General features: G+C 38.0%; 1 protein-coding gene across 1 annotated transcript in view; it reads left to right on the top strand.

The window, feature by feature from the left end:
- LOC120514772 (endothelin-3-like) overlaps positions 1-24,944 on the top strand; it is a 101,644-nt gene extending 76,700 nt beyond the window's left edge. Inside the window, exon 4 of the mRNA XM_039735318.1 lies at positions 23,455-24,944. Coding sequence (XP_039591252.1) covers positions 23,455-23,485 — 31 coding nt within the window. The 3' untranslated portion in view covers positions 23,486-24,944. The remainder of the gene's footprint in view (positions 1-23,454) is intronic.
- Positions 24,945-25,335: the final 391 nt, after the last annotated feature.

Below are 25,335 nucleotides of genomic sequence, written 5' to 3'. Positions count from 1 at the left end.
TTACACATTATTGCTGGATAAAATGAATAGAGATTGTTAAATAAGTTCAGCTTTCAATGTTGTGGTCACTGCTGTCATAAAAGGTAACTTGAACTAAATAAACATGGAAGACTAGACTAAATGTTAATGTCTTGTTCACAGGTATTTTACAACGTTCCTATGTTGTGTTTTTAATTGTTATTTTGCCACTTTTTAATTTAATAGGCTTGTTTGATTGCTAATTTAAAAGCAGAGTTAACATCACTAAGAATTGAGAATGATTAATGATACAGTATTTTTTAAAGGATAAGAAAATAACCAGGAAATGGGACATGCAGAGTAACAAAAGGTCTTCAAACATGACTGGTATTTGTGTCACCTATGTATCACTAAAATCCATGATGTGTCTTGTGTAATTTAATTCTATGTTCGAGCCCTAAAGGCAGTATACCATCATCTTAAATATAGGGGGGCTCTGCTTGTCATATGACCAGCAATAGGCATGGCAACGATAAATATGGACATATCCATGAAGATATCCAAATGTTGCCTGCAATCCAAAATCATAAAAACACAGAATGGTGCTGTGTTGACTTTATTATTTCAGTCGCTACCTTAATAATGGATGGGTTTCATCTGATACAATAAGACTAAGTGGAAAAACCATGAGGGGGACTGGACATCTGCGTGACAGAGCAATGGCAGCAAAGTGAACACATTATAATTAAAACAAAAGTGTGATCCAGACATTGAACTACAGACTGAGTTCATCCACGTTACTGTCTAGGCAGATGAGTTTCATCATCCCGGCCAACTCAGCAACAGAAATGATTCACTCTGTTACTTAGATTCTAATAATGAATCATTCTGACATTAGCTGAACCTTACTGCCACCTAAAAGCCTGCTATTGATACGAACAGCTCTCTATTATACAAAAAAAGGTTCTTATGTTTGTTGTGGGGGCTTTTCTTTGATTTAGTTTAATATTTGTATTTTTGAGCTTCTGTAATATTTTAATCTCCCCTTGGGGAAAATAAAGTATCTGTTTACTACTGCAATTACGACAATGTAAAAAAAAGAAGAAAAACATGTGCAAACGTTTTCAAAAGGAAGAAAACTTGTTTTCTAGGGCTCAGAAAGTAAGGATTAGTCATCCAGTAATGCTGGATGACTTAGAACTGCATAGGGAATCCATTCCCGGGCTCCCGATTACCAGGAAACCAGGAACAGCCAAGCTCACATATACCTGTATAACGTGTAAAAATCGATCAAGAAATAACAGAGTTATAGTTGAAAATAATTAAGTAGCACGGTTTTTTGGCCCATGGTGTAGTGTGTTGCAGATTGATTCAGTCAAAGAGCAGCAGTCCTCAGTCTTCCGGCTCCAACTAAGACTGAATATAGTCGACTGGGAGGAGTCTGCACTCTGCAGCTCACGAATGCCGGGACAGAGCAAACTTCATTGATTTCTGTCAGACAACAGCTTTGAACAGCAACTTGAAATTGCAATGTGTCAGTCTGTTGCATCCACATTATCTGTGCCAAGAAACTTGCCATCACAGAATGATGACAAGAAACTGGATGCATCAGTAAAAGCTGAAATGGTTGTGTTTCAGAGCAACGGCAAGCGCGGGCATTGTTTAGAACAAGTGTATCAGTATCTGAGCAGGTAGATCGCGTTGCATTCAAAAAAAAAATTTTTTTAGTTAGTCTATCATATATTCTCCCTATGGCATTTGCCATTTGATTGACATACAGGGCGGCCGGTCTGAGATCTCCTTTCTAATAACACACTGGTCATCCCACATGCACTCATACAATCAGATTGTGATTCAGACTACGAATGCCATGAATGTAATTACCCCGATCTACATACTGTCAAATAAATGAACCACACGCCGTGGCGCAACATAAAGGGCGAAACACTTGTTGCGTACTCTTTGCATTATTTGAGAGTAAAACTATGCAATATATATATATATATATACTGTATATATATATATATATATATATATATATATATATATATATATATATATATTTTTAATGTAGGTAGATCATTTCGACCTGGTCATTTTAAAAGTAGCTTGCAAGCCGAAAAAGTGTGGGCACCCCTGAACTAGATGCATGTACTTATACGACAGCATGAACTGCTTGTATATAAGGTTAGTGTTTTATTGGTGTCAACATATTACAGTAGTTTTATTAAAAATAATTGTCGGTCTTTCTAAAACCATTCACATGTGAGATGCCCATGCACTGTGTCATCCCTGGGAGCCCGGGATTCTCAAATTCCTGGGAATGAATAAACCCATCCGGGAATGGATTCCCTAGAACTGCATGCTGATATATTTTTCATCTTGTATTCTTTACAGATATATTGTCTGTCATTTTTCATTATAGTATAGCTGTTGCTTATATTTTAATGCCTGACTGAAGGTTTCCTGCTTAATTGTTTTTAAAGGTCAAGCATTAGGTGTACTGCCTGCCTGCTTCACATCATAGCTAGTAGAGCTCTCCATTAATTTTACATTTCTCTAAATATACTTAGGAGTGGGGAAATCTTGATTATCTCTTCCAGCACCTGGCACCTCAATCATTCACAAACTTCGGCTGCAGTGATGTATTTGTGTCTCGAGCCTCTTTGAACAAACATAAGCATAAACAGCTTGCTAAAGTCTAATACTTTTTTTTTTACTGTAAAAATAAGACATCACTGAAATTATTGTTTCTGCCTATTGCTGTATGTTGTAGTTTAGTGCAGAGTGAAAAATATTTGCTTCATGCATCATGCTCCCAGCTCTTCATATTTTGAATTGAGACACATTTTGCAAACTGGATGCATACTGTCAAAACATGATGAAGAGAACTCATTGTAGATAAATTATTACAGTTTATAACTTTACTGAGAAGTTACTTTATTTCACTTAATATTACTTTAATTTGTCACATTTCAGTGCTCCAACAGGTTTGTGAAACCTGGTACTCTACTTATATGCCTATAAAGTATTTAACTGTGAATACCAATTAAGTATGGGAATGAGAAAAGGATTTTCTCATGAGACAGGGGATGTAATTGAGTGTTACACATGAATTCAGTGGGCGAACTGTAAATGCAGCTGAGTGGTTTTGAGTCACTTTGGGAATCAGAGGAACAAGGAAACATATTTAGAGTCATAATGGGAGCCAGTAAGTGGACAGGGAAGTGAGGAGACCTGTTCAGAATCCCATTAGAAGTCAATGCCTGGGCTGAGGTGAGGTGGGCTGAGAGTTACTGGCTGAGGTAAGAGCTGAAAAGACCAGGTACAATAAAGTCTTGGCTGAGCAGCAGGAAATGTCCTGGCAAATTGTTAAGTTAATCTTTTAATATGGCATAAAACATTTAAATGATTTTGTGGTTTTGAAATATTATACTAGGCCGTTAGTATATAATAAACAGAGAGACATTGCTTCAACATAAGGGAAAACACAGAAATAAATAGTACTTTAGAGTTTAAGATGCCATGCTCTTATGCGGTATGGTTTGTTGCAACTACAGTGCCACAGTTACATAAGAGAGTCCAAATTACTCAATGTGTCTTAGAGCACAATTGTACATGACTAGTTCCCTGTTCCCTTTGTCTTTACTAGCATGGTCATTTATCAGAACCACAGATCTTAAGTGTTTCCTGCATCTCACTGGGATCAAAATGCCATAACTGCAGGTGATATGTGATTTGTTAAGATCAGACTGTTGTTTTTAAAAGCTGGAGACAGTGCCTTAGTTGTTGTGTTTTCCTATTGTTCATGTCTCTTGTGGAGACTGAGCTATTCATCCCTAAGTACCTGTGAAAGATTGCTCTTTTATTTTCAGTCCTTCATCCTCTTTATTAAGGAAAAACAAAAGAATATATGAGATTTAAAAGAAGTTTGGTCTTTTAAACAGAGAGGTAAATAGACAGGTTGCTAATGAACAACAATTATCCATGTAGCCAACCATTTTCCATATAATTTTGCCCAATTTAAACTCACAGCAGTCTTGAGTATACCTGTAATGCAGTAACCAAGTAAGAGTTTCAGTATGCTTTGTACAATGTGACAATGAACAAGATCTTGAATCCATTTTCAGAAGTTAGTCAATCACATGACTCATGGCATGCTGAACCATTCTAAAGGAACCAAATAACAAGCATGAGGGAAAACTAGAGGACCCAAATTAAAATCCCTCCTGCAACTCAACTGTACCTTTTTCAAACCCAGTATGAAGTAGTAGGGTGATGTACCATGTTAGCCATTATGGATGCAATGAGAAGTGAGGGAAAACCTTGCCCGAAGGAGGGGCCTGAGCTGCCTCGAAACCTTGCATATTGTAATCTCAAAAAACCAATTTGAGTAAAAACGTTTTAATTTTTAACATGCAAAATGCAATGACATGTATTGTCCAATCCACCAGCAAATCTTTTGAACAAAGTGAACACCCAATCCCCACAGTTAAAACATTGTCCCAAAAAGACTCCAGACAGTCAGAAAGGCTTAGGGCAGCCACCTGTATATTATGATCCTGGTTGCAAAAGTTGAAATTAGATTGAGTTGTTTACAAGATTGAGTCCAAAACAGAACTGAATACATGGAGGTAAGATGGCAGTTTTAAAGGCTGTCAGAGGAAATGATGTCATCTATGCCAGTGCCGTTACCTGGCGGGATTTCGCGGGAATGGTCTGCAAGGAACTGAGAGAGACAGTCAGCACACTCTGCCACCCCCAGGTCTGATGTAGCATTACATTTACTCAAGCCCTTTAGGTGTCTCTTAAGCGTACGTGTGTGACAACATACAGTCAATGTAGTGAACAGAGAAATGTAAAATAGTTCTCTTTTGGAATTCTACACATAGCAAATCTTTACTTTTATATTTTTTAAATTATATTTGTAATAAAAAATTCAGATGAGCCAGGTCTAAGGAAGTTATATCATCTTCCAAAAAGCAGATGTATTTTACATAACCATGTGTGTAAGTCTTGGCCCTGAAAATAAACACACAACCTGTCTCAGTTTTTTTTCAGTTTTAAATTAGGGTTAGTCTGAATATCAGACACTAGAAACACTGCAAGGTGTGCAAGGAGTCTCACCACATAATACCCAATTACATAAGAAAAGAGAAGCTAGCACTGACCAACCTGACAGTACTCACTGATCTGAAAATTCCTGAAAAGCATGTTACAGCCAAGAGGAACATAAGTGCGAGTTAATTATTTGGAGTGGAGCTCATTGTCTCCTATCTGGTTTCTACTATGTTTATAGTGCTGCAGATACTGTAAATACTGGATATGTGATTTCTGCTTGCAAATTTTTGTTGTTCGCTGAATGTACATGTGGATAGTGTACATGTACAGAGTTTTTTCCAGTTCCGTTAAAGCAATAGTAGGGCATCAGATAATGTGACGGCCCTTAGGAGGTGATACTTCTTGTTTCTTTCAAGTATTATTTCCTAATTGAATCCAATTAAAAAACAGGACGACAAAGCAATAAGGTTCCATATTTTCTATATGTCACTCACAAAACCAGCTATGTCATGTTCTGGTAGAAAAGGTCAAAGAAGATGGGTGCCAGCACTGAATATGACACATTGGCATTCTCATCTCCTTATATTTGACAAAGCACAGTTAGTAAGTTGGCTTGAACACAGGTCGAAAGCATTAAACAGGCTATCTCTATCTAACAGAATGGTGAGATCAATTTGTTTTTTCTTTTTTTGAGGGGAGAGCACCATCTTCCAATTCTGTCTCAATCATGACAGTTACAAACAACTTACTTGTAGCTGTTTCTACATTTCCAGTTTCCACCTGGCATAGTATCTTATTCAAATCTAGACTTTGTTGTTACATATCTTGCGTGGACTTTGCCATTGTTTTACTTTTATTTTGGATATGGGTGTTTCAAGGTATGAGGGTGGAATGTTTGTTATGTGAATAGTGACTCTTTTGAGTTGTGGATTAATACCATTAAAACAGCGTAACTGTTATACAGTGTATATGTATGGGTACCTATAAGTGTTTTTCAGTGTTTATATATGTACATATAATTCATCTTGATGATGCGTTTATCTTTCATTTTATACTGGGACCTGGAGGGGAACAATGTGATTTAATCTTATATGGTTTGATGTTGCCTTAGTCGGCAACATTTTCCTCTGTCCCATTTAAGGCTGGGTGTGTGACCTCATTTAAAGCAGGAGAGTGAGCTGTTACAGGTTTGAGGAATTTACATAATCTAGATCAAAAATCAGAATTTATTCTACCGGCTTGCAGTAAATGTAATGAGAATATTAAATGTATGATTCATTAAAGATGTAGAATGCAAGCAGAAGCTGTGACAGGCACTGAAGTAGATATTAAATCAGAGATCCTTAGTTTTAAATGGTGGAGGTTGGACAGATTAAACAGGACAGCCCTTGCTCTGTAAACTACATTTAAGCTAGACATTAGAAAGGCTACTGGGAATATGTGTTCCATTTATTCTCCAACTGGTGTAGACTTTTTAATCAAACAAATCTGTATATTGTGCCTTGGTTAACTTTTTAACAAAATCCCCATCTCAACCTATGCATTTCTGATACCACTTTAGATAACTCTTTGTAATAGAACTCCTTTCAAATTGTAAGTGATGAAACTAGCTTTAATAACAACACGGTGCAGACAATTAATTTTCTTCAATAACACAGCATTATGAAAATTACAAGGAAATATTTTTTGGTCAATTGCGCTCCGCTCTTCTGTTGGTTGGTGTGTCACCTGACAGGTACAAACTTCCTTTACGTATTTGCGACCCGAGTTTTCATAAGTTTTAATCGCGCCCCCCTAAAGTTTTTTTGAAAGAAGCCCACTAATACCAATTTGTTCTTTTTTAATTAATGATATATCATAGATGCATATTTTATTATACCTACTTAACTTTTATCGACATTTATCTAACTTTATATTTATTGTTCTAGTATCAGAATGTAGTTTAAATTAATTTGTTTTGGTTTCAATAGATGTATTTTTCATATTTTCAATTCTTGTTTTCTTTTTTTCATATCTTCATGCCCCCCTAGGGGGGCCTACCCCACAGATTGAGAGCCACTGCTCTATATCCTTTATTCTCCTCCATTTCCCTGCTGTAGTCTTCACTACCATTTCTCTTTCGCTACATGTCAGTTTCTTTTCCTTGGCTCAATTTTCTTTTTACACCTTTTGCTAGAGATAGTTAATGGATGATTATAATTATTATCTGATAGTCCAAATTTGTGTTGTCATCTTTAAATTACATCACCCCATTATCTGACACCGTTAAGTGAATAAATGTCAGTAGTTAGTTTTTTTTCTTCTTCATTAGAAGTTCAGTCACTAAATATTATGGTAGACATGCCCATCTCTGCTACTTTCTCATGCAGGAACTGTGAACACTTCACTGAGGCAGTTAACATCATTTTTCACTTGAGATGTTAGACCACAGCTAAAACCACTAATCATTGTGCTATGAATGTCAATATTGTTAAGCATTTCTTGGTTATTCCAAAATGTACATAAGTACTAAGCACTGAATTATGAGGCACTTTGAAAAGAATTTGGTCTCGTCCGATGCGAGAGATGGACGTCTGAAGTGGAGCTCCGCTAGCAGTGGTGCTATTTTTCATATTATTTGCTTATTATTCTGAGATATCCTGTATTTATTCAACCCGAGAGGGACCGCTACAGTATATGTAAACACATATAAACATGGCCAACAAGAAGGGGGGTCCGAAAGAATCGAAGACTAAAGCTACATCCAAGCTGCGATCAGCAAGCCCTAGTTCGAGATACGGCCTCTCAGAGACAGACCTGGATCAGATGGGCGAAAGTACAGACTCCTCGGGACCACGGTCCGCTACATCGTCGCCTGCTGAGAGCGAAAAGGGGAGCGAAGGTGCGATCGTGAGTGCAGATGTGGATAGCTCGCCGATTGGAGAGGATTACCTGAAACTGGAAAAGGCCGGGAGGTCCGGCTTCAGTTACGCAATCACGCGGACTGGAGCAGCGGGACACCGCTTCAGCAGAGTCTGCTGCTTCATCTACGGTACAAGAAGGCACATTTGAGCTATCTGAACTGAAAGTGTTGCTCGCTGACCTCAGGCAAGATATAAAGAAAAGCGAGAAGGCTAATGAGAAAGCAACGGCAAAGGCACATGAGAGACTGAAACAGGAATGAAACAGGAGATGAAACAGGCCAATGAATGTCTGACAGGAAATCCAACAGGCAAATGAAAGGCTGTCAAGAGGTACAGCTTGAACTTCGACAGGTGCTGGGTAAAATTGAAGAGCGCATTGAGAAAAACTCGCTAAACTGAGCACGCTTGCTGATCGATTGGAGCATCTTAGTGAGACATTCACGAATCGGATCGAAATAGCCGAACATCTAGCTGCCAGTGCCGAGGAAAGAGCAGTAAATGTCAGTTCGAATGTAAAAGACTCGGAGAAAAACTTGGAGACAGACTGGCTGCTTTAGAAGATGGGAATAGAAGGTATAATGTCAGAATTGAAGGCTTGCCGGAGAATCGAAAGTTTAAACCCGTGAAATTCGCAACTGAACTTTTTCTAAAATAATCGGGGCGACTTTAAAGCAGAATCTGAGATAGCAGCGGCTTACAGCGTCTGGATCAAACACCGTCAGACCCCGACCAAGATCTTTTATAGTCCGTTTTGAACGATTATCATTTAAGTTAGAGGTGATGGAACTCCTCAGGAAAAAAGGAAGATATTATATATGAAGATTGCCACATTCGCGTCTTCCCTGACTTCTCTCCAGCAACAGCTATCAAACGCGCCTTCTATAATATTAAACAGCGCTACGGCAAGCCAATGTCAAATACGGCCTCCTGTATCCGCAAAACTGAAAGTGGAATGGCAGGGCATTTCTATTTTTCGCTAGCAAGGAGGAGGCAGAAAATGAGTTAAGAAAGCTGATCCGGGACTATTCTGATACATAATTGTGAGTCATGGCGGTAAATGATAAAGCTAGGATTAATAATCTACTGTCTGATCTATTTGTTTTAAAATACGGGTTTTTATCAGCATATATTCTCATATTCTTATATTATTATTACTTACTTATTACTTATCATTACTTAGTATTACTAGGGCTAAATGTTTGTGTTTTATTGTGCTTAATTACGTTTTCCTCCTCTTTTTTTCTTTTCTAATTATTTCATGTGTACCCTAAATGAGACTGTTCAATATCATACCCTTGGTTTGCTGTTATTGCTATTACTGCATTAAGACTTGTTATGCTTGTTTTGGACACATCTTTAACACCATCACCTGGGTTTATTATCTGGGGATATCATCTTAATGCACTAAAATTGATGAAGATTATATGTATGTATGTATGTATATATATATATATATATATATATATGTGTATATGTATATATATATATATATATATATTAAGTGCAAAATTCTTTTCTTTCTTTTTCCTCTTTTAAAGACTATATTGGTAACAGATATCTCTATCTTTTAACCTTAAAGCGCCACTGCATGGGGGCTTGATGTGCTTTGGACGTGCTCTGTCTCTGGGTATGTCAGAGGACTGGGACTGCATGAAGTGGGTTTTAGCCTCACCTGGGGAGGCAAAAAGGGAGGGTGGGGGTTAAGGGGAAGAGAAAGAGAGCAGGCTTGATCTATATCTAATCTATCATCTCAATCTTTATAATTATAACTATCAACGTAATAATAAGCTGCATGGCAACAACTCTTGGGGGAATAGGAAATTAAGACCTAAACTATTTCACTTCCAGTTAAGACTATAATATGACACCAAAAACTCAGAATCAGTGTCTCCATGATGGGACAGTTAACTTCGTAAGCTGGAATGTTAAAGGCCTGAATCATAATTAAAGAGAAAGAAAGTACTTTCTCACCTAACAGGTCTAAATGCTAAAATAGTATTTTTACAGGAAACCCACTTACTAAGTAAGGATCAGTTCCGCTGCAAAAGACTGGACTGGCCAAATGTTCCATTCTAGTTTTACAAAGAAAACTAGAGGGGTGGGAATTCTCATACATAGAACAGTACCATTTGTAGCATCAGATGTAGTATTGGATCCTGAAGGGAGATATGTGATGGTCATGGGAGACTTATCTAACTGTAAAATGATTTTGATAAATGTTTATGCACCTAATGTTGATGATAAGGAATTTATACAAAATTTATTTGCATCCATTCCCAATCTGAACACTCATAAACTTATAATGGCTGGGGACTTTAATTGTGTTCTAAATCCACTTTTAGATAAGACTTCCTCCACAGGGGAACGCAACTAACACCGCAAAGATAATTACAAAGTTTATAACTGATCACAACTTATCAGATCCCTGGAGGTTTTAAACCCAAATTCAAGAACATATTCTTTCTACTCACCAGTACATCATTGCTACTCAAGGATTGATTACTTCTTTATAGATAATAACTTCTTGCCTATTAAATCTTGTAAATACGATGCTATTGTTATTTCGGACCATGCTTCACCCGCAGATGCTGACGAAATTGTACTGAATTTATATCCAAACAAATTGAATTCTTTCTAGAGACAAATACATCCCCTGAGATCTCTGCAGGAACACTCTGGGAAACTCTTAAGGCCTTCTTAAGAGGACAGATTATCTCATATCTTTCCCACAGAAATAAATCCGCGAAGAAAGTAGCAGAGATAAAAAGCGAAATTACTAAAATAGATGAAGAACATGCCAGACTACCAAGCGAGACTCTACATAAGAGGAGGCAGGCTCTACATTCAGAATTAAACCTCTTGACAACTAAAGAAACCGAACAACTAATTTACAAATCCAGACATCATTATTATGAACATGGAGAGAAAGCTAATAAGCTTTTAGCAACAAATTCACAAGCAAGAAGTTGTCTCGTAATTACTAACACGAATGGAGATAAAATCATCGAACACAAAAATATAATGTGCACTTTTAGAGACTACTATAAATCCCTATATACTACTGAGTTTAAAGAAGACAATATACAATCTAATGCATTTCTGGATAAATTACAGATACCACAAATTGAATTAGTGTGGAGGATCGATAAACCTCTGTCATTATCAGAATTACTGGATGCTATAAAGTCACTCCAAGGTGGAAAAGCAGCAGGCCCTGATGGCTACCCTGCAGAGTTTTACAAGAAATTAGCTAGCTCCCTCCTATTAGCAACATTTACAGAAGCCAGAGATAACCAATCTCTTCCACAAACCTTTCGCCAAGCACTAATCACTGTCTTTCCAAAACAAAATAAGGACTTATTACAATGTGCATCATACAGACCAATTTCACTTCTGAATAACGACGTTAAAATACTCTCTAAAATCATAGCTAGAAGGATGGAGAAAGTGCTTTATCACAAGACCAAACTGGATTTATTAGGGGCACACTTATCTTCAAATCTTGACGCAATGTAATATACTCACCAACTAAATCAAACACCCCAGAAATATTATTATCATTGGATGCAGAAAAGCATTCTGATTGAATGGAAATACCTTTTACTATTTTGGAGGTTTGGGTTTGGCCCAACATTTGTGCATGGATTAAATTACTGTATACTAACCCAGAAGCTTCAGTTTGCATCAATAACATTTGCTCAGACTACTTTAAACTAGAACGTGGCACAAGACAAGGATGCCCTTTGTCACCACTGAATTGCCATTGACCACTGGCAATACATTGTCGAAATACTGATCAGATAAAGGGGATTAGCAGAGAAGGACTGGAACAGAAAATCTCATTATATGCAGATGACATGGTACTGTATATATCGGACCCAGAAAATTCTGTGCCTGCAGTCTTAGCAGCACTCACAGAATTTCAAAAGCTCTCTGGTCTCAGAATTAATCTGAATAAAAGTGTACTCTTTCCGTGAATTCGCAAGCATATAATATTAGATTAGACACCCTTCCTTTTATCATTGCAGAACAGTTTAAATACCTCGGGTAAACATCACAAGTAAACATAAAGCTCTTTATCAACAAAATTTCGTCGCCTGTATGGAAAAAATTAAACAAGACTTGCATAGATGGTCAACCCTTCATCTCACACTAGCTGGAAGAATTAACACTGTTAAGATGAATATTCTTCCTAAGCTCCTTTTTATTTCAAAACATACCAATATACATTAATAAATCGTTCTTTAATTCAACAATAACCTCATTTATTTGGAATTCTAAACATCCACGCATCAAAAGCACTACAAAGACAAAAGGCAGAAGGCGGCATGGCTCTACCTAACTTCCAGTTTTAAAAGAATATGTGGCCCATAATGTCAATTTGGCAATACACTAATAACCCAATTGTGCTCCACCTGCACACAAATTTAAAACCTTCATGATTTTGTTAACAAAAATGACAGCGACATCAATGTGAGTGGCCCACGCATAAGTTTAAAATCATGATTTTATTAACAAAAATGACATAATGAAATACATAATCAGTGCACATTTTGGAACATGTGAGCAAATGAGCAAGCTTGTTAATAATGTTACATGTATAGAAGCAGAAGCTTGTGTTTATGAAAGTGCACTTTGTGCTATGCATAATGGAAGAACCCAAACTGCAGTGGGAAACTATACACTGAAGTTTCAATTGTACATGGTAGATTTTTGTCACACGTGGTCTCCTAGAGACCTTACAGATGTCTGTGTGGCCCTCAGAGAGAAAAGTTTGCCCACCTCTGATATAACGTGAATCAGAATCACTTTATTGATAACATGTGAAACATACCAGAATCTGCGGTGGGCTGTTGCCCTGCCCATTGTTTGTTCCTGCCTTGCACCCTGTGTTGGCTGGGATTGACTCCAGCAGACCCCCGTGACCCTGTGTTAGGATATAGCGGGTTGGAAAATGACTGACTGACTGACATACCAGAATTGACTTTTTTTAGGTGCAAAACATGGGATATAAGACCAACTCGAGACAACACAATTGCAACCCACCATTAACCTGACACTGTGGAAACCACTATACACATGCAACAATTTCTTCCACATAAACCATTACAAACTTCAATAGTTATCTCAAATAAATAGAAAACTATAAAAGATTATACAGATATCAAATAGTACAATTTGAGCAAGTATGAAGTATTTACAAATACTTTGTAGACAAACAGCACAGTTACATATGTTGCAAAAACAGGAGTAACCCTGTGTAAGTTTTATTAGGATTGGAATAATCTGAGGAAAGAAGCTGCGGAGATGGTGCGTACTTCAGGTCACAATAGACCTGTACCCCCTCTGTGATGGCAATTTATGAACAGATGGCTGCTGGGGTGGGTGGAGTAAACAGCAGTCGTTCCTGCTTTCTTTTTCGCTCTGGTGATGAAAGATCTTTTAATGTTAGGAGACGACAGCCAATGATTTTCTCAGCTGAAAAAAACTCATGTGCTACAACCAGCACTTAGAAAAAGAGGAGGCAGAATGAAACCAAACGGTGATGGAGGAGGTCACAATACTCTCAATGGTGGCTGAGTAAAAAATTAACAATATACGCCTTGATATGCCCAGCTTCTTAAGCTGATGAAGGAAAAACAATCCCTGGCTTTCTTAATGATGGAGGTGATGTGCTTGTTTCTTTTTAATGTATTAGTGAAAGTCCACAAGAATTTAAATTACTGAACCACAGACACAGTTTGGCCATTAACTTGCAAAAGTGGACAATTAGTGACTCACTGCTAGAAGTCAATCCTCATTTCCAATGTCTTAGCAGCATTGAGCTCCAAGTTGTTACAAGAACACCACTCTATAAGACGGCCCACCTCTCTTTCATAGAAAGACACTTCATTATTGGGAATGAAACCCACTATGGTTGTGTCATCTGCAAACTTTAGGATTTTTACAGATTTGTCCATGGATCTACAGTCATTTGTGTAAAGTAAAAACAGGAGGGGTGAAAGAACACAGCCTTGGGGTGAGCCATTGCTAATTGACATTGAGTCTGATATATAGAGGCCCATTCTTACATTCTGCTTCCTACCTGTCAAGAAACTCATAATCCACTGGCATAAACCATAGGGTACACATAACTGGATTAGTTTACTCTGAAGCAACTCTGAAAAATAGTATTGAAGGCTGAGTAGAAATCCACAAACAAAACCCCTACACTAGGTGTTAGGCAAGTCCAGGTGCTGAAGACTGTAGTGAAGGCATAAATTAACTGGATCCTCCACTGAGTGATTTTCCCCATATGTGAACTGTAGTGGATCAAGGAGAGGGTCAGTGATGTACTTTAGGTAGGAAAGCACAAATTGTTTGAATACTTTCATAACCAACGAGGTCAATGCAACTGGATTATAGAAATTGTGTTAAACAGCAATATTAGCAAATAACATAAATTTTCTACATTTTACAATGATTTTTTACTATAGGTTTTAATTAATGATATTATATTCCAATAAACTGGTTAAGCCTAAGATTGTGAGGTTGAGTAGAGAAGACTATTATTTGCATGTTTTACCTGCATATGTGAATTGCATAATGTTTGAGTAACATGTGTGTGTCTTTGGTGAAGGTAATGAGGTGGGAGTGTAAGGGCTCATTTATACTTCACGCTCAGAACGCGTACATGCCCGCATCATGGCTGCCACGCGTTCCCAGCGTTCATTTCACGCGTCCTCTGAGCAGGTCCTCAGAAATTAACGCGTGCGCGTCGCGAGTTGCAGTACCAGCAAAAAGTCGGGCGCAGTGTGCTAAAAGTCGGAACGTGACGTCAGAGTCTCTGTTTACTATGTACATGTGACAGCAAGCCTCTATGGAGATCCTTCGGGGATCAATGTGCGCACTTTGCTGTTTGATGAATGGCTCAAATACAGCGCTATACATTATGTTTGCTGATGTGAAGTTGCAAAAAAAAAAAAAGACGGCACAAAAGATGGTATGTGAGACTTTTAAAATGTATCGTGTCATTTATATATGTCTTTTTTACTTTTTAAATTTCGCAACTTAACAACAGCAACATAATGTATAGCGTTATATTTGAGCCACTGAGAAAAAAATAAAGGACCCGGTGAAAACGTGTACTTTGTGATTAAAGTGTAAATTTCGGCTTTAATCTCGAAATTTCCACTTTAACTTCGTAGTTTACTTTATCATTAAAGCAGTCGGTCGTAAACGTCATCCCAGTTTTTAATCGCTACGAGCTTCTTGGACCTGACAGCAGGTAAAGTAAAACAATAAAAAATAGATGGCACAAAAGATGGTATGTGAGACTTTTAAAATGTATCATGTCATTACGATCGGGAATATGCGACGCTTGAATATAAAAGCACCACGAATGCATCTGTATGTCGGCATTTTGCTTCAGCAGCGGAAAGTAGCAATAGATCGCCAAACAGAACAAATTAAATGTATGATATTCCAACTCTCTCTGCACATTTAGAATCTTTAGATTTATACTTGATATCACTTTCATGATGAAATGCATTAAAATGTGTATGTTACATTTTACATATAATTTCGTTTAAATAATGAATACTGTTAATAAATACACACATGGGGGAATAATTACACACATGGGGGTGTCACGGTGGCGGAGCGATAGCACTGCTGTCTCGCAGGGAGTTATGTTGCTGGTATTTCCTGCTTGTATTCCACACTGTGCTCCGCTTTCCTTCCAAAGATATGCAGATTTGGGGATTTGGTGACGCTAAAATGACGCTAGTGTATGTGTGTGCTTGTATTCACCTTGCGATGAGCTGAGGCCTCGTCAAGGGACTGTTTCTCACTCGTGCCCAATGCTTCCTGGAATGGACACATCCCTGGATTTATGGATTTAATCAATAGACATCCTTTTCAGAGATATTGCGGTAAGGTGTTATCGGAATTTAATAGGTGTTTTAGGCAATTCACAACACAGAGAAGCCGAACATGTTCTCACCGCGATAATATCTCGCACTGCCACCTGGTGGATTCCTCCAGATTTACGTAAAGTACGCACGCAAGTATAAACAGAACAACGCTTGCGTAGCAGGAGCGTCCTCTGCAGGATGCGTTGCGTTGCGTGAAGTATAACTCCGGCCTTAATCTCATCTTGATTATATAAGAGATACATCACTGTTGCGTGAATGTCAGATACAACAACAACAAAATTTATTTATATAGCACATTTTAATACAAACAGTAGCTCAAAGAGCTTTACATAAGAATAGAAAAATAAAAGACACAATAAGAAAATAAAATAAGTCAACATTAATTAACATAGAATAAGAGTATGGTCCAATGGCGAGGGTGGACAGAAAAAACAAAAAAAAAAAAACTCCAGACGGCTGGAGAAAAATAAAATCTGTAGGGATTCCAGACCATTAGACTGCCCAGTCCCCTCTGGGCAATCTACCTAACATAAATGAAACAGTCCTCTTTGGATTTAGAGTTCTCACCGAAGGACTTGATGATGATGGTCATGTAGACTTCTGCCTTTTAATCCATCCAACATTGCTGGAGCAACATGATGCTTTTAATAGGTGGAGGTGGTGCAGGCCACCACCACAAAGAAACCGGAATAAGAAACAGAAGAGAGAGTTGGGGTCAGTACGGATTTTAGAGCCACTATGAATAGTTATTATGATGAATTGAACATACAGAGTATCAGGATTAAGTTAAATTGAACTTATAGAAAGGCCATGTTAAAGTAATGTGTTTTCAGCAGTGTTTTAAAGTGCTCTACTGTACTAGCCTGGCGAATTCCTATTGGCAGGCTATTCCAGATTTTAGGTGCACAGCAGAAGAAGGCCACCTCACCACTTCTTTTAAGCTTTGTTCTTGGAATTCTAAGGAGACACTGATTTGAGTATCTAAGGTTACGATTTGGAATATAAGGTGTCAGACATTCCGATATATAAGATGGGGCGAGATTATTTAAGGCTTTATAAACCATAAGCAGAATTTTAAAGTCAATCCTGAATGACACAGGTAACCAGTGTAGTGACATAAAAACTGGAGAAATGTGCTCGGATTTTCTTTTCCTAGTTAGGATTCTAGCAGCTGCATTCTGCACTAGTTGCAAATGATTTATATCTTTTTTGGGTAGTCCTGAGAGGAGTGCGTTACAGTAATCTAGTCGACTGAAAACAAACGCGTGAACTAATTTCTCAGCATCTTTCAATGATATAAGAGGTCTAACTTAGAGGTCTCTAAGTGAAAAAATACTGTCCTAATGATCTGATTAATATGCGATTTAAAATTCAGATTACAGTCAACAGTTACCCCTAAGCTTTTTACCTCCGTCTTGACTTTTAATCCTAATGTATCCAGTTTATTTCTAATAGCCTCATTGTATCCATTATTGCCAATCACTAAGATTTCAGTTTTCTCTTTATTTAACTTGAGAAAGTTATTATTCATCCATTCTGAGATACAAGTCAGACATTGTATTAGTGAATCAATAGAATCAGGGTCATCAGGAGCTATTGATAAGTACAGCTGTGTGTCATCAGCATAGCTGTGGTAGCTCACGTTGTGCCCTGAGATAATCTGACCTAACGGAAGCATGTAGATTGAGAAGAGCAGAGGACCCAGGATAGAGCCTTGTGGAACACCATATTGGATATCATGTGTCTTCGAGTTGTAATTACCACAACTAACAAAGAATTTTCTCCCTGTCAGCTAGGATTCAAACCAATTTAAGACACTGCCAGAGTGGCCCACCCATTGACTAAGGTGATTTCTAAGAATATTATGATCAATGGTGTCAAATGCAGCACTCAGATCTAAGAGGATGAGAAGAGATAAATGGCCTCTGTCTGCATTTACCCGCAAGTCATTTACTACTTTAACGAGTGCAGTTTCTGTGCTGTGATTTGTTCCAAAACCCGACTGAAATTTATCAAGAATAGCATGTTTATTGAGGTGGTCATTTAACTGCATAATGACTGCCTTCTCCAGAATTTTACTTAAGAAAGGCAGGTTAGAGATGGGTCTAAAATTTTCAAGAGCCGATGAGTCGAGATTATGTTTCTTAAGAAGGGGTTTAACTACAGCAGTCTTAAGACAGTCTGGGAAGACCCCTGTATCTAATGACGAATTTACTATGTCAAGAACATTATCAATTAGCACGCACGATACTTCTTTGAAATAATTTGTTGGTATTGGATCAAGGACACAGGTGGAGGGTTTTAATTGAGATATTATTTTTTGTAAATCGGGTAAATTTATCCTAGTGAAAGAGTTTCATTTGTTTATAACAGAATGCTGGGGTTTAGGAGGATCCTTAGTGTTGGAGGGATATACTATGTTATTTCTAATATCATAAATTTTTTGATTGAAAAATACAGCGATAGCCTCACAGGTTTTACTGGAAGTACTTAGGAGGCATTCCTTTGAGCTACCTGGGTTTAGTAGGCGATCGATTGTAGAAAATAAGACTCTGGGATTACTAGCATTGTTATTTATAATCTTAAAGAAATAGCAGCGCCTCTCAAGACGGACAGTGTTATTGTATTCTGTTATTTTAACTTTAAATATTTCATAGTGGATAGTAAGTTTAGTCTAGATGTAGACAGTACTTATTTTTTTTCTGAACTAACATCTAAATGTAATATTCTTGAGTGTAAACACTCAGTTAGATGAACACTAGTAATGAGTAATACTACTGGTTTTCTTTTCAATCTGATATCAAGTGATACTGAAGCCAATATTGATGCAGCCTGAGTGTCATCTTGCAAGAATGGTTAATCTTCTGTAAAAACCTACAGTATGTGTCGACATCAAAGTCACATTTTAAAGATTTTGCATAGTAGACTATTACATATAGTGCCAAAGATCAAAGTTCTTTGCTTGTTTATTAACAGAAATTATTAAACATGTTCAATTCTTACAAATGATATGTGGAACAACAAGCAATAGTGTTACATTTTTTCTTGAAGAAGCATGTAAAAAGAATTGCATTTTTTGACTCAAAAAATTACTTTTTTAGTTTTTACTGTAAATGTGCAAAACACTAAAAGTAAGTAAGCAAGCAGAAATGTAAAAAGTATAATGATGCAAATACCAAGGAAGCATCACTTGTGGATTCATCAGAATCATGTTCGGTTTTATTGTCCGTTTCAATTTCACTTCCTGAACACAGGTTCACTTCGTCATCACTACTGATGAGTGGCTCCTCAACATTAGTGGTCATATCACTCATTAAGGAGCAACATTGTGGCTGCTGATAAACGTTTTTTACGAGATGCCATTATTACTTAGGTTTGACTGTAGGTGAGAGGAAAAGATACGCCTATATTGTTGCCTGAGTAGCGCTCTACACTACCGCTTTTAGCACTCAGATAAAATACTAGGGAGAGGAATTTAAAGATAATATTGAGTAATATTTTTTTTTCTTACAAAATGGACATAATAAATATAGACAGTTTGGAAATGTGTTTGAAGTATGTCCATTCATCAAGCTATACTGTAAATGTAATGTACTCCTTCCTAAAAACAGACGTTAATTATTTTCTATTCAAATAATCACAACAACCTTACATCATCTTATGTACAGCTGGTACCTGGGTACTGCCTGCCTTTCTGGCAGGTTTCTTTAAGAGTAGACTTGAATTTGAGTGTCTGTACACTCTTCTGTTCAACTCTGTTGTAACTCCTTGGGTTCTCAATGTGACTGACTTTCATGTGTTTTGTTAGATTTGTGGCATTGCAGCAATAACGTACGGTTTTCTGAGATGTATCACATTTTGCTTCATTAAAGTTCACTCAGTGGTGTAAAATAACTCCAAAAAATGCTTTGCTTTCTTTCTACCAATTCCTCACATACACAGTTGTGCATACATACACACTGCTTTGGCTGGTGGACTGCAGCACGTCCAGTTTAAATGCAGGGCAGTGTAGTGGCAGAGGTTGCCACAGCGGATCATCTTCTTTCATATCTTCATGTCCTCTACATCTTGTTCTGTCACCCATCACCTGTATGTCCTCTCTCACCACATCCATAAAGCTTCTCTTAGGCCATCCTCTTGCCTGGCAGCTCCTTTCTTAACATCCTTTTCCCAATATACCCAGTATCTCTTCTATGCACATGTCCAAACAAAGGCAATCTCGCCTCTCTGACTTTGTCTGTCAATCATTCACCCTGAGCTGACCCTCTAATGTACTCATTTCTAATCCTATCCATCCTCATCACACCCAATGCAAATTTTAGCATCTTTAACTCTGCCACCTCCAGCTCTGTCTCCTGCTTTCTGGTCAGTGCCACCGTCTTCAACCCATATAACATAGCTGGTTTCACTACCGTCCTGTAGACCTTCCCTTTTACTTTTGCTGATACCCGTCTGTCACAAATCATTACTGACACTCTTCTCCACCCATCCCACTCTGCCTGCACTCACTGTTTCACCTCTCTTCCAGAATCCCCGTTACTCTGTATTGTTGATCCCAAGTGTTTAAACTCCTCCACCTTCGCCAGCTCTACTCCCTGCATCCTCACCATTCCACTGACCTTCCTCTCATTCACACACATATATTCTGTCTTGTTTCTACTGGCCTTCATTCCTCTCCTATCCGGAGCATATTTCCACCTCTCCAGGGTCTCCTCAACCTGGCCCCTACACTCCCTGCAGATCACAATGTCATTAGTAAACCTCATAGTCCATAGGGACTCCTGTCTAATCTCGTCTGTCAAACTGTCTATCACCATTGCAAATAAGAAAGGGCTCAGAACCGATCCCTGATGCACTTCCACCTCCATACTGAATGCATCTGTCACTCCTACCGTAGACCTCACCACTGTCACACTTCCCTCGTACATATCCTGTACAACTCTTACATACTTCTCTGCCACTCCCGACCTCATCATACAATACCACAGCTCCTTTCGAGTCACCTTGTCATATGCTTTCTCCAGGTCCACAAAGACACAATGCAACTCCTTCTGGTCTTCCCTATACTTCTCCGTTAACACCCTCAGAACAAACATTTCTCTGTCCAGATGTTACTCAAGCACCCTTCCTTCTGTCATCCTTACTACTTCTGCTGTAGTTGCCCAACTGGAAACTCTTCACTGCCACCCAGTGCCTGTCTTACCTCCTCCCTAAACTCAACCTTGCAGTCTTCCTTTTTCAACTTCCACCATTTGATCCTTGGCTCTGCCCTCACTGTCCTCCGCTTCTTGATCTCCAACATCATCCTACAGATCACCATCCTATGCTGTGTAACTACACTTTCCCCTGCCACCGCTTTACAGTCTTCAGTCTCCTTCAGATTGACTCTTCTCCTTCACTCTTGTATATCACCCTATGTTCCTCCCTCTTCTTAAAATGCGTATTCACCACAGCCATGTCCATCCTTTTCACAAAATCCACTATCATCTGACCTTCAGTCCTCTCCTTGACACCATACCTACCCATCACCTCCTCATCTCCTCCTCATCTCCTCAGTTCCCTTCACCAACATGTCCAAACATAATAAACTTGCATAATATTGAAAATGTAATATTAATACTTTTAATATCAACATTGATGTTTAAATTAAAAAGTCGGGATCGGAATCATTGATACTTTACTATCAGTCTTTAACTTTGAGAAACTTCAGTGCTGTGTGTACTGGACTGTGTCGTCAGCCACTGGTCAAATCTGTGCTCGCTGTTGTGGCCTTGGAAGTCGTTTATTGCCAGGTTAACAAAATGTCCACACGGGTTGGAAATATATATATGTAAAAGCCAACGGGGGGCCTCAGCATAATTTAAAGAATCTGACACACTAATTACTTCTTTAATGGGCTTGTACTATAATATAAAATAAACATTTAAAACACATAAGGAATAGATATAATGCTTAGCAAAATAAAATGTGGCAGATTACCAACTGAAAAACTGAATGGTATTTGGATGGTGACCAGAGGGCATGTTGGACATGTATTCTTCTTGTCCACTCTTTGTAAATGTTTTTCATTTAATAAGGCAAAAAATAATAACAAAAAATTAAAAGCACAACACTATTACATTTTTTTTTCCTCATATTTCCTTAGGGGCTCAGTACAACACTATTAATCAGTGACAGCAGCAAAATGCAACCCTATGACCAGACTGGCGGTGGCACACTCAACTTATTTTCTGGATGGGCGAGTAATTTACACTTTCTGCTGTTGCACACACTTTTTACATTTTTTTTTAATGCAGATTCAGAATATAACAGTTTTTATGTGGACAGTGAACTCTGGATACACGTATAATAGAGCAGTTGTTGGACAGAGTAATTATAAATAATGAAGGATTGAAGTACAGTTAAGTACAATAGCTAAAGCCAGTGTTGCAGAGTAAAGGTTGAAAGCTTAAAATAATGAATGGTTTTGGCACGGTAATACATTTCAACTCAATTAAGGTGAAGACAGTAAATGTAAATAGGGCCTCCCTTCTTGCTCCCCTCGGCAGACACCCATGGAAAGTCCTTCTTCTTTAAGCTTCACTTAAAATGGATAATGCTTTACATGCACAGGGTAATGTTGATATACTTCTGGTGAAATCGCAGCCAGCTCAGTAGTAGTGAAGTAGGTGACCGACAGAGGTTGACACATCAGACGAAGAGGCAGAGGATGATAAAATCCTCCAGGACCATGGCTGCGCTTCAGCTCCTAATCCAGCAGTTATCAACCTGCCGCTTGATGTAAACATGTCTCTCAGAGAGGAGTTCCTCCAGCTGATTAAACAATTTGAAACTCTTAGCAATGAAGCAGCAGTTTGAATTCACTGTTTTGCTGGCTCAGACAGGTATTTGCTTTTTTACAAGGTAAGATATCCAGCAGACTCATGTTATTTTGGATTGTAGCATCAGCGCCAAGCATCACAATGAATAGACTCTCAGCTCTTGACATGGCACTTTGAGGAGGCTCACTGCTTGCCTTTTGCCACACTAGTTGGAAAAAGCACATGTGACTGTGCAGGGCTACTGTTTTTATTGGAGCTTCTGCTATTGATGATGTAATGCCAGCTCACTTGGTGGCTCATCCCTGGCTGATACAACTTGTCCAGCTCCGTTGCAATATTAAGCTTACATATATACTGTATTCACTTCTCCCTGAATAAAGTTTAATGGCTAATTATTGAAATTCTATTTTTTTTTACAGAATTGCACATTTGTCCCATGAAAGTACATAGCAGACAAATGTTTTTAATACATTAGGATCTTGCCTTCATAATTGTTGATGTAGCTTGAAACATATAGTTTGAAGTCCTTCTCCTTTTTAGCTGCTTGTGTGACCACATCTCTCCGTTTTCATATCAACGTCAGAAGTGCAGCAGCTGGCTGAAGTGGAATTCGGAAGAGAACGTGCATGTAGCCTGTTCAAAAACTACAGGGAATATGGGTGCAGTGCATACTCTTTTAAGTGGTGTAGACTATTTAAATACATCCTTGACAGCATAAAGAATACTGTTATCAATATATTGCCACTTACTTGTACTAACAAGATATTTTCCTTTGTGTCTCTCTTATCTCAACAGGGACTTGAAGTGGGAGCAAATAAAAAGATAAGATCATGTAGTGCATCACAGCAAGGTGATTCTTCAGGTTATTTTTCATTACATTCAAGTCTTTGGCTATTTTATGGTGGAAATAAAGAAATAAAAGCCTCCAGTGCTCCTGTTCTTCAGTACAATGACCTCAGTATCCTATAGAATGAACTCATCACATTTAGGAGAATAGCCAAGGTGTACTAAGTCTTAAAGTCCTAAAGTACACATATATGTACATAATAACAGTGAATATATATGTATATTATATAAGTATTTAACGCACATACTGTATACGCACCCATATATTGAGAATTAGAATTTACAACGAAAACAGGGGGCAAGCACACTTTGAAAGTGCTGAAGGACTGTGAGGGCGTAACCAAAAAAGGTGCAACTTTCCATGTTTTTACTATGATACTTTACAGTTAATACACTGATGGCAGTTGCTGGGAGGATGAGGAAACAAACTTGGAGCTGATTTTTAGGACATGGATACCCCAGAGCTAAGTACTTTGTGTCAATTATGATGACCTTCCATGGCTACAAACCAGAACATAGGCAGTTCTCCTGATACAAGTTTTGTGGATGTCCTGAAGATCATATTTGGATTAACTGATTATCTTACATAATCCTGGGGAGCTAATTGGATACAGCTTCAGTCCATAATGTGCTTCAATGGAAATGAACTTTAGCACTGTAAGGAGAAACATCTTTGGCTGTGTAAGGCCTCTCACAGATTTGTCGATAAAGACGAGGCTAGTCATAGAGCAAAGCTACATTTTGGCACAGTTTTACAGCAGTTTAATGGATACAAACACCTAAATAAATATAAGGATATTTTACATGCAGTCTGTCACCATTTGAGAAGTTTTAATGAGCATCTGTAAAAAGAAACTTTGTTCCAGTTTGCAAACTCTTTTTCCAAACCCCTACTCTATTAATCTGGTTTTTTAGATTGCTGGACTTGCTTTACTAAATTTCAAAACCTTCCCCAAACCTATGAATAAGTTGTATGCTTTAAGGAAATTCAAATAATAAAATAAAGCCCATTTTGAAGCACTTTCAAAATTTCAATTCACTAAGTACTTTGGGCAGAAGCTGGAATTTACATAATTTGACCAACCAAGTACATCCTGTGGCCGCCGCTGCTACCTCCCCGCTCCATGGCTTCAGCCCTGCTTCCCAGCTCACATTGTGCCTCTCTGGGGTTCTCTCAAACAAGTGCATTTGGATTAGTTATTCAGCAGTGACTGAGAGTGTACTCCAGAGTGTACTGTCCTTCCATCCAGACTTTTTTGAAGATGTGCTCAAAATCTGCCGGGATAGGGTCATCTTGCTCTTCATGACCATTTAAAGAAAGATGCAGGTTCAGAAAATGAAGAGGAGTATGGATGTCTTGAATAAATGTATATACAGTGCTTGCAATGTATTCTTATGTAAGAGAAACACTAATAAAATGAACATGTAAAGAATTGTCATACTTTGTATATGTCCATTTCGATCTAGCATAACTTTATATTTCCGATGTGCATCTGCAATTCAAAGTTATTAGTACTAAAATGAGTATTTTACACGCAACGCCAGTTGCTTTTATTAAATTACAAATTTTATTTGAACTGTCTTCACTGGCTCGGCATAAATGCTAGACATAATTTTTGTATTAACACAATCAAAAACACTACTGCCTTTGTCTTGGCGAGAATGCCTTACATTTATTTTTCAGAGCCTCACTTTTAAGGCTTTCATTGGATCTTTTGTTATCGCAAGGACAGTCGGCTTTAGGAATACCAGCAGAATTCTTTGTTCTTCACAATAAGACACCCCTCCAGAATGTCAGTAGGATGTACTCATCATAATATCGAACATATG

The sequence above is a fragment of the Polypterus senegalus genome, chromosome 14, assembly GCF_016835505.1.
Source record: "Polypterus senegalus isolate Bchr_013 chromosome 14, ASM1683550v1, whole genome shotgun sequence".
Lineage (NCBI taxonomy): Eukaryota > Metazoa > Chordata > Cladistia > Polypteriformes > Polypteridae > Polypterus > Polypterus senegalus.
Note: the sequence above shows the minus strand (reverse complement) of the source record. Positions and strands in the feature narration are given on the sequence as shown.